Source organism: Salvelinus namaycush, chromosome 29 (genome assembly GCF_016432855.1).
Source record: "Salvelinus namaycush isolate Seneca chromosome 29, SaNama_1.0, whole genome shotgun sequence".
Classification (NCBI taxonomy): domain Eukaryota; kingdom Metazoa; phylum Chordata; class Actinopteri; order Salmoniformes; family Salmonidae; genus Salvelinus; species Salvelinus namaycush.
Window position 1 is genome coordinate 14,216,749 of NC_052335.1, and position 11,082 is coordinate 14,227,830.

At 42.6% G+C, this 11,082-nt stretch overlaps 1 protein-coding gene across 2 annotated transcripts in view; it reads left to right on the forward strand.

Annotated features, from left to right (window-relative positions):
• Positions 1–11,082, forward strand: part of esr2a (estrogen receptor 2a) — a 40,512-nt gene that overhangs the window by 25,176 nt on the left and 4,254 nt on the right. For both annotated transcript variants that reach the window (XM_038967969.1, XM_038967970.1), the window contains 6 exons: positions 2,612–2,728; positions 6,263–6,571; positions 7,845–7,983; positions 8,109–8,242; positions 8,865–9,048; positions 10,764–11,028. In XM_038967969.1, the coding sequence (XP_038823897.1) occupies positions 2,612–2,728; positions 6,263–6,571; positions 7,845–7,983; positions 8,109–8,242; positions 8,865–9,048; positions 10,764–11,028 (1,148 nt within the window). The remainder of the gene's footprint in view (positions 1–2,611; positions 2,729–6,262; positions 6,572–7,844; positions 7,984–8,108; positions 8,243–8,864; positions 9,049–10,763; positions 11,029–11,082) is intronic.

An 11,082-nucleotide genomic window follows, 5' to 3' on the forward strand; every position in this document is an offset into this window, starting at 1 on the left:
TAGGATCACCACTTTATTTTAAGAATGTGAAATGTCATAATAATAGTAGAGAGAATGATTTATTTCAGCTTTTATTTCTTTCATCACATTCACAGGGGTTCAGAAGTTTACATACACAATTAGTATTTGGTACATTGCCGTTAAATTGTTTAACTTGGGTCAAACGTTTCGGGTAGCCTACCACAAGCTTCCCACAATAAGTTGGGTGAATTTTGGCACATTCCTCCTGACAGAGCTGGTGTAACTGAGTCAGGTTTGTAGGCCTCCTTGCTCGCACACACTTTTTCAGTTCTGCGCACACATTTTCTATAGGATTGAGGTCAGGGCTTTGTGATGGCCTCTCCAATATCTTGACTTTGTTGTCCTTAAGCCATTTTGTCACAACTTTGGAAGTATGCTTGGGGTCATTGTCCATTTGGAAGACCCATTTGCGACCAAGCTTTAACTTCCTGACTGATGTCTTGAGATGTTGCTTCAATATATACAAATACTTTTCCATCCTCATGAAGCCATCTATTTTGTGAAGTGCACTAGTCCCTCCTGAGACAAAGCACCCCCACAATATGATACTGCCACCCCCGTGCTTCATGGTTAGGATGGTGTTCTTCGACTTGCAAGCATCCCCCTTTTTCCTCCAAACATAACGATGGTCATTATGGCCAAACAGTTCTATTTTTGTTTAATCAGACCAGAGGACATTATTCCAAAAATTACGATCTTTGTCCCCATGTGCAGTTGCAAACCAGTCTGTCTTTTTTATGGCGGTTTTGGAGCAGTGGGTTCTTCCTTGCTGAGCGGCATTTCAGGTTAAATCGATATAGGACTAGTTTTTCTGTGGATATAGATACTTTTGTACCCGTTTCCTCCAGCATTTTCACAAGGTCCTTTGCTGTTGTTCTGGGATTGATTTGCACTTTTCGCACCAAAGTACGTACAACTCTAGGAGACAGAACGCGTCTCCTTCCTGAGCGGTATGACGGCTGCGTGGTCCCATTGTGTTTATATTTAAGTACTATTGTTTGTACAGATGAACGTGGTACCTTCAGGCATTTGGAAATTGCTCCCAAGGATGAACCAGACTTGTGGAGGTCTACAATTTATTTTCTGAGGTCTTGACTGATTTATTTTGATTTTCCCATGATGTCAAGCAAAGAGGCACTGAGTTTGAAGGTAGGCCTTGAAATACATCCATAGGTACACCTCCAATTGACTCAAATGATGTCAATTAGCTTATCAGAAGCTTCTAAAGCCATGACATCACTTTCTGGAATTTTCCAAGCTATTTAACGGCACAGTCAACTTAGTGTATGTAAACTTCTGACCCACTGGAATTGTGATACAGTGAAATAATCTGTCTGTAAACAATTGTTGAAAAAATTACTTGTGTCATGCACAAAGTAGATGTCCTAACCGACTTGCCAGAACTATAGTTTGTTAAGAAGACATTTGTGAGGTGGTTGAAAAACGAGTTTTAATGACTCCAACCTAAGTCTGTAAACTTCCGACTTCAACTGTACGTGAGAAGACTGACAATTTGTGCAATTTTGTTGGACAATCATTTCCATTGTACATTTTCCGGCAATTGGGAATTAGAAAATCTCTATATGACCGTGGCCTAAAACAAAGGTGTGGAGAAAGAATAAAACCTCAAGGTAAATGTAAATGAACACAGTTTCATGCTTTTGTTTTTTTTATCCCTTTGTCCTTTCGGTGGAAACTCTTATTAAATCTAGCCCTTTGCCTCTCAGTCAAAGTAATCTAGTGTACTCTAGTGTTTCTCAGCTCCAGTCTTGGAGTAACCCAAAGGGTTGCTAATTTTTGTTCTATCACAGCACTAGTGTGCCTGATTTAATTAATCAAGGTCTTGATGATCAGTTGACCACTAGTTAAGTCAGGAGTGCTAGTGCTGGGCTAGAACAAAATTGTGCACCGTCTATGGATTCCCCCAGGAATGTATTGGGACATGCTGCTCTATTTGGTCTCTTGTCCTCTCGTAATTGGGTCCAGATCCCTTTTTCACGGGCCAAAGGTGAGAGCACATTGTTCTCCCTTTGGGAGTAGAGCTACAGGTTATGTGTGTGTGTGTGTGTGTGTGTGTGTGAGTACATGAATCTCACATCTTAAAGGGATTAAAAGGAGACAAGCCAGGAAATGGTCTGCCGAGGTCCGCTCATTTCTCTCCACCCTATGGAAAAATGTGTAGAATTGCAGGAAACTGCAACATTTTCTCTATGCCCCATGGCAAATGTGTAGAATTGCACGAAATTAACTCTAAACGTACATTCGTTCTCTCCACTGTCAAGAGGGGGGCTGTAAAAATGTTTTGTTCGCAATGTGGTGGGGGGGGGGGGGGGGGGGGGTGGTGGTGTGTTACACATGTGGGTACACAGACCCGCGAGATTTTTTTGTGGCCTAACCCCCATCAATGTTGCCCATCCCTGAAGTAGAGGAACTTTTCCTCTCTCTCCATCTGACCTTTTACATTTGTTTTCTTGTACTTAGCTGCCAATGTACACATGGAATAAAACTAAACAAATGTTTATCGTCCTCTTATCTCTTTTCTCCCTATCTACCCTTTGTAAACCCAACTCCATCTCTCTCTCCCTCTCAGGTCACAATGACTACATCTGCCCGGCGACCAACCAGTGCACTATCGATAAGAACCGCCGCAAGAGCTGCCAGGCGTGCCGCCTCCGCAAGTGCTACGAAGTGGGCATGACAAAGTGTGGTACGTGTCTTACTCGCTTTCCTTACTACCCCTCCCTCCGTTTATCCTCCTTCACACTATCCTCACCCTAATCTTGCCAGTGGTGGTATTCACAAAGTGTCTCAGATCAAGTCCCCCCCCTAACATATAATCATATTTATTATGACCTATGACAAAAATTATCCTGGATCAGCACTCCTACTCTGAGATGTTAAATACATACAGCTTCTATATAGTCCAGTGTGTGGCCAATGTTTGTGTGTCCAGTGCCTTAGAAATTATTCATTTTTGATATGTGAATATTTCCCACTGGCTAGACTTTGCTCTTACAATGAGCAGAGGAACTGGGGCTAGGATATAGTTACATACTCACACACATGCTTGCTCGGGGACCCACACATTCACACACATGTTTGCAAGTGGACAAGAAATATAGTTTGCTATTTGCTTTCTCTACTCTGTGAGCCTTGTGCATCAGGTGAATGTCTAGGATGTTTTGCTCCATTCATTGTAATGATCTGTTTGTACCAAGCTAAATTTTGGTTCAGTTGCTATAGAGACACAGGTTGGTACGGTTGTCATTTCATTGTTCGTTGATCACACATTTCCTCGTCAAGATGAACATCTTGATTTTAAATCCAAACCTAGATAGCCAAGTACAAGGCTACTTTATGCAAGACGACTGAAGTCTAGAAAGCATAGGGTGGCCGTCCTTTCGCTTGCTGTCGCAGTGGTGTGTTACAGTGACCACCTGCTGGGTGCCGGCGAACTGTGGCTGTTTGTGCCGAGTCAACATGTAGAATCGTAAACTGGAAAAAGACAGCCGCTATTGTTAGAGACACTTGCCCATTAATCGTTCTGGTGATATTCCTTCTCTTACTATCTGTGAGATATACAGTGCATTCGGAAAGTATTCAGACCTCTTGACTTTTTCTACATTTATGTTCAATTCAATGTTCATTCAATAGGGTTTTCCATACATTTATCTAAAGCCATCCCTTTAAATTTAGTGTACCTTTCATTTGAATTTATCAACAGACTCTCTAAAACAGGCGTAGGCAACCCTCGTCCTGGAGTGCTGCAGGCACTTCATGTTTTTGATTTAATCGACCTGGAAGACCAGGTGTGTTGAATTTATTGATCAGTTCGGTGAATTTATCACTGAACTGATCAATTAGCTCAGTTGGTCACGTGTGGTGCCTAGTTGGAACAAAATCCTGTAGTACAGTGCATCGGAAAGTGTTCAGAACGCTTGACTTTTTCCACATTTTGTTATTCTGAAATGGATTAAATAGTTTTTTTCCTAGATCAATATACACACACAATACCCCATAATGACAAAGCAAAAACAGGTTTTTAGAAAAGTTTGCAAACTCAAGAACATTCAGAGACTTGTCCCGAAGTCACTCCTGCGTTGTCTTGGCTGTGTGCCAAGGGTCGTTGTCCTGTTGGAAGGTGAACCTTCGCCCCAGTCTGAGGTCCTGAGCACTCTGGAGCAGGTTTTCATTAAAGATCTCTCTGTACTTTACTCTGTTCATCTTTCCATCGATTGTGACTAGTCTCCCAGTCCCTGCGGCTGAAAAACATCCCCACAGCATGATGCTGCCACCACCATGCTTCACTGTAGGGATGGTGCCAGGGTTCCTCCAAACTTGATGTTTGGATATTCAGGCCAAAGATTTCAATCTTGGTTTCATCAGACCAGATAATCTTGTTGCTCATCTGAGGGTCCTTTAGGTGCCTTTTGGCAAACTCTGTCATGGGGCTGTCATGTGCCTTTTACTGAGGAGTGGCTTCTGTCTGGCCACTCTACTATAAAGGCCTGATTGGTGGAGTGCTGCAGAGATGATTGTCCTTTTGGAAGGTTCTCCCATCTCCACAGATGAACTCTGGAGCTCCATCAGAGTGTCCATCGGGTTCTTGGTCACCTCCCTGACCAAGACCCTTCTCCCCCGATTTCACATTTTGGCAGGGCGGTCAGCTCTAGGAAGAGTCTTGGTGGATCCAAACCTCTTCCATTTAAGAATGATGGAGGCCACTGTGTTCTTGGGGACCTTCAATGCTGCAGAAATGTTTTAGTACCCTTGCCCAGATCTGTGCCTCGACACAATCCTGTCTCGAAGCTCTACAGACAATTCCTTCGACCTCATGGCTTGGTTTTTGCACTGACATGCACTGTCTACTGTGGGACCTTATATAGACAGGTGTGTGCCTTTCCAAATCATGTCCAATCAATTGAATTTACCACAGGTGGACTCAAATCAAGTTGTAGAAACATCTCAAGGATGATCAATGGAAAGAGAATGAACCTGAGCCCAATTTCACGTCTTATAGCAAAGGGTCTGAATACTTACAGTACAAGTCAAAAGTTTTGACATACCGACTCATTCCAGGGTTTTTCTTTATTTTTACTATTTTCTACAATGTAGAATAATAGTGAAGACATCAACACTATGAAATAAAACATATGGAATCATGTAGTAACCAAAAAAGTGTTAAACAAATAAAAATATATTTGAGATTTCTTCAAAGAAACCCCTTTGCCTTGATGACAGCTTTGCACACTCTTGGAATTCTCTCAACCAGCTTCATGAGGTATGGAATGGATTTCCATTAACAGGTGTGCCTTGTTAATTTGGGGGATTTCTTTCCTTCTTAAGGGGTGGTATACAAAAGATAGCCCTATTCCATATTATGGCAAGAACAGCTCAAATAAGCAAAGAGAAATGACAGTCCATCATTAATTTAAGACATGAAGGTCAGTCAATCCGGAACAGTTCAAGAACTTTGAAATTTTCTTCAAGTGCAGTCAAAAAAACATCAAGCGCTATGATGAAACTGGCTCTCATGTGGACCGCCACAGGAAAGGAAGACCCAGAGTAACCTCTGCTGCAGAGGATAAGTTCATTAGAGTTACCAGCCTCAGAAATTGCAGCTCAACTAAATGCTTCACAGAGTTCAAGGAACAGACACATCTCAACATCAACTGTTTTATTTGTTATAATAATAATAATTTAACTAGGCAGGTCAGTTAAGAATACATTCTTATTTACAATGATAGCCAAACCCGGACCAATGGTGCGCTGCTCAATGAGACTCCCAATCACAGCCAGTTGTGATACAGCCAGGATTCGAACCAGGATGTCTGTAGTGACACCTCTAGCTCTGTGATGCAGTGCCTTAGACCTCTCCATCTCAGAAAGAAACCACTACTAAAGTACACCAATAATAATAAGAGACTTACTTGGGCCAAGAAACACGAGCAATGGACATTAGACCGGTGGAAGTTTTTCCTTTGGTCTGTCCAAATTTGAGATTTTTGGTTCCAACCGCCATGTCTTTGTGAGATGCAGAGTAGATGAACGGATGATCTCTGCATGTGTGGTTCCCACCAAGAAGCATGGAGGAGGAGGTGTGATGGTGTGGGGGTGCTTTGCTGGTGAGATTGTCAGTGATTTATTGGCTGCGACAGCATTCTGCAGCAATATGCCATCCCATCTGATTTGCGCTTAGTGGGACTATAATTTGCTCTTCAACACCTCCTTTTTCCCTCAGGTATGCGTCGCGACCGCAGCAGCTACCGGGGTCATCAACCGAGGCGCGTGGGTCGCTTCTTCACCCGGGGCACTGCTAGCGGGCCCAAGCGGGTCCTAGCTGAGGGGGGCGAAACAATCAAGGAACTCCGCCCCACAGCATTAACCCCGGAGCAGCTGATTGGCCGGATCATGGAGGCAGAGCCACCAGAGATCTACCTCCAGAAGGACATGAGGAGGCCCCTGACGGAGGCCAACGTCATGATGTCACTCACCAACCTGGCCGACAAGGAGCTGGTCCACATGATCAGCTGGGCCAAGAAGATCCCAGGTTGGTGTTTATTGATTTATTGTCTCTGACTTTTTATCCACAATTAAAAAACATAATACTTTCCTAGCATCAAATGTTCAATTTTATTCCATTCTTTGTGCAAAAGTTGAGTACAGCAGAAAAACTGTATCAAACATTGACACAATGAACAGGAGGCCAAAAGTCTTGTGTTCCTGTGTCCATGTAAAGCCTATGTGTGTATCCTCTGTCAATGGGTGTGACAATAACAGAGTGACAGAGCATTAAGTACAGCATACTGTTGAGTAACCTGAATCAACTGAATACAACATTTCTTACATTTTTTCGGCATAACAGTGTAATATTGTTCTAATTTCCTCAAGAAACTGTTTGAGTCCATGTTTTCATCAACTGTTGTCTCTTTTATTCTCAACAGTGATATTCAGGTAGTCAGAATGTAAAAAGGAAGACCGATTAGAAGACAAAGGAAGGTCTGAAACGGGATTTGTACCCATGTCTCCTGGGGTATATGTGGTTCGGGGGCTCAGAGAGCAAACATTAATTATGCATGTCAATCTCTCCTGGCTGATTTAAAATAATAAGAAATAAAACAGATAAAAATACACCGTATGGAATAGCGGGGACTGTGAAGCAACACAAACATTGGCAGCAGCTAATTGGGGATCCATAATAAATACAAATACTGTGCAATGAGCATCGATGTACTATAGTTTACACTCCTAAGTGACACTGCAAAAAGTATAGGGTAGTTTGGGATGTCTAGTTTTCTGTGCTAGAGAAGCTTTGCCCCTGCTTTATTCAGTGGAACCCCATTTTCTGCTAGGGTTGAAATAAAGTAAAAGGTAGTATGTAAATGGCAGTGTACACACTTAAGTTGTACAGCTGATGTACAACGCATTGGCCACAACGGTTGTGATACAGTGGAGAGATATTCTGCATTGAAGTAATGGTAAACATTTTTGTTCTGACAAACACTCTAATGTAGCATTAACATAAATTGTCTCACAATCGTTGTGTCAAATGTGTTGTATATCATTTGTTCTACCTGAGTGTGTATGGGGCCATAATCTACTCACTGTTTGCTGTTCATAAATATGACTTTTTTAAAGTATCACCAAGTGTCATTATTACATTGCGAACAACAAACCGCGTTTACCGTGAGCAGTATGCGGGAACATTGCCTTTAAATTTCAAACGTGCTGTAGCACAGCTTTTCAGCACTATGGATTGAATCTAACCCTAGATCAGCTCTCTGAGACGCTTCATGAATACGGGCCCCGCTATGTCTTTACAGGATTTGTGGACCTGTGCCTGTTCGACCAGGTGCACCTGTTGGAGTGCTGCTGGTTGGAGGTGCTGATGCTAGGGCTCATGTGGAGGTCTGTGGGCCACCCTGGTAGGCTAATTTTTTCCCCCGACCTCAGCCTGAACAGGTGACCACCCTCTCTCTACTCTTGGATTACGCATCTGTATGATTTATCAAATATTTTCTAAGTGGATCCAAAAGAACTATTCAAATGCAGTGTATGTCTGTCTGTGACTGTGTCTGTGTTTTCAGGGAAGAGGGGAGCTGTGTGCAGGGTTTCGTGGATATCTTTGACATGCTGCTAGCTGCCACCTCCAGATTCAGAGAGCTCAAGCTGCAGAGGGAGGAGTACGTCTGCCTCAAGGCCATGATCCTCCTCAACTCCAGTACGTGGGTGTTAATGTGTGTGTTTGCGCATGAGTGTGTGTTTGTGTGTTATGCATATGTTTGTCTGGCCATCTGTCTGTACTTCTGTCTGTACTGCATCTTTATAAGTATTTTTTACTTCCTATTTTATTTATTTATATCATGCATATCAAGATTAACCACAAGTCTGTTGGACCATTTATCCAGTGTAATCCTATCTTTTTGGGGAGGGTTGGCAAGGACAACCAGAGGAATAACTCACTCTGACAAGGCCTAATGAGAACACTGTCTCTCTCCACTCCCATCATAGTTACTGTTTAACACTTAAAGACCTAACAGTCAGAACCTGTTTCAAGGTCAGTGGATCACGAAAAATAAAAATGTTGTATCACTTAACTGTAACCAAAGTAATCGCATTTAATAATGCTACATGTTGGAAATTATTTATGAAGTGTAGCAAAGGTGGTTTGGTGAAATGTGCTTGCACAATAAGTCACCTTTTCTGAGACCTGAAGATTTGTGCTAGCTCCCGGAGATAAAGGCTTGGCTTTAGCTCAGAGGGCTAATGTGGTTTTGAGTCATTGCGACAACTACAATTACGTTTTTTCTTTATTTTCTCAACTGTGTGTTTTGTGGTTGCAGACATGTGCTTGAGCTCCTCGGAGGGGAGCGAAGAGCTGCAGAGTCGCTCGAAGCTCCTGCGCTTGCTGGATGCCGTAACAGACGCACTGGTGTGGGCCATCGCAAAGACGGGCCTCAGCTTTCAGCAGCAGTCTGCGCGCCTCGCCCACCTGCTGATGCTGCTGTCACACATCCGCCACGTCAGGTACAGTAGCCACAATACGGCCACCGCTGTCACACTCGCAAGTTACCTCTCAGTCACAATACAGTCACCACTATCAGTGCCTTCAGAAAGTATTCACACCCCTTGACTTTCCACATTTTGTTGTGTTACTGCCTGATTTTAAAATTCATTAAATTTAGATTTTGTGACACTGGCCTACACACAATACCCCATTATTGTCAAAGTGGAATTATGTTTTTAGAAATGTTTACAAATTAATTAAAAATGAAAAGCTGAAATGTTTTGAGTCAATAACTAATCAACCCTTTAGGTTATGGCAACCCTAAATAAGTTCAGGAGTAAAATTGTGCTTAACAAGTCACATAAGTTGCATGGACTCAATAATAGTGGTAGTATTTAACATGATTTTTGAATGACTCTCATCTCTGTGCCCAACATATACAATTATCTGTAATTGTGAATTTCAAACATAGATTCAACCACAAAAACCAGGGAGGTATTCCAGTGCCTCGCAAAGAAGGGCACCTATTGGTAGATGGGTATAAAAAAAAGCAGACATTGAATATCCCTTTGAGCATGCTGAAGTTATTCATTACACTTTGGATGGTATATCAATACATCCAGTTACTACAAAGGCAAAGGCATCCTTCCTAACTCAGTTGCTGGAGAGGAAGGAACCATGAGGCCGGAATACAAATATTCCAAAACATGCTTAAGGCACTAAAGCAAAACTTCAAAAAATGTGGCAAAGAAATTACCTTTGTCCTGAATACAAAGCGTTATGTTTGGGGCAAATCCAACACAACACATCACTGAGTACCACTCTTCATATTTTCAAGCATGCTGCATCATGTTATGGATACGCTTGTAATCGGCAAGGACTAGGGAGTATTTTAGCATAAAAAGAAACAGAATAGATCTAAGCACAGGCAAAATCCTAGAGGAAAACCTGATTGTCTGCTTTCCAACTGACACAGAGTCAAATTCACCTTTCAGCAGGACAATAACCTAAAAAATAAGGCCAAATATGCACTGGAGTTGCTTAACAAGACGACATTGAATGTTCCTGAGTGGCCTAATTACAGTTTTGACTTAAATTGGCTGAAAATCTATGGCAAGACCTGAAAATGGCTGTCTAGCCATGATCAACAACCAACTTGTGAGAATTTTTATTATAATAATGTACAAATATTATATAATCCAGGTGTACAATGCTCTTAAGAGACATGTAACCCTGTACACCTCTTGAAAGACTCACAGCTGTAATAGCTGCCAAAGGTGATTCTAATATGTATTGACTCAGGGGTAAGAAAATTAGATTACATTTTCAATAGATTTGCAAACATTTCTAACATGTTTTGACTTTGTCATTATGGGGTATTGTGTGTAGATGGCTGAAAAAAATAATATATTGAATCAATTTTGAATTCAGGCTGTAACGCAAAAAAATTTGGAATAAGTCAAGGGGTATGAATTCTTCCTGAAGGCACTCTAGGCTACACTTTCTCATTCGGAACTTCTAACGCGACAATGAGCAACAAGAGCAGCTGCTCACCGATTTAACAGCTCTAACCAGTTCCACCAAGACACCGCTAAAACATTAGCATGCAGGTGTCAGCTATCACCGGTTAATACTTGATCTGATTGAATCTATGCCCATTTCTGTGTATTTTCTTTTCGTTTGTATCACGAAAAGTAGTGAGCGTACATGACCTCTGTCTTTGCTCATTGTGCAGTAACAAGGGCATGGACCACCTGCACTGCATGAAGATGAAGAACATGGTGCCCCTGTACGACCTGCTCCTGGAGATGCTGGACGCCCACATCATGCACAGCCCACGGCTGCCCCACCAAGCCAACTCAGCGGGCCCCTGTCCAGAGGTGAGCCCCCCGCAGCCCACCACATCAGCAGCTGCCCCGGCCAGACATGGACCCCCAGCAGCAGAAGAGAGCCTCAACAGCAGGAGCCATTGGACTGCAGGGACCCCGGTAGAAAGACAGGTATGCACTCTCCTGTCTCATGTCATTCCTTCTCCTGACGTTTTGCCCTTGAGC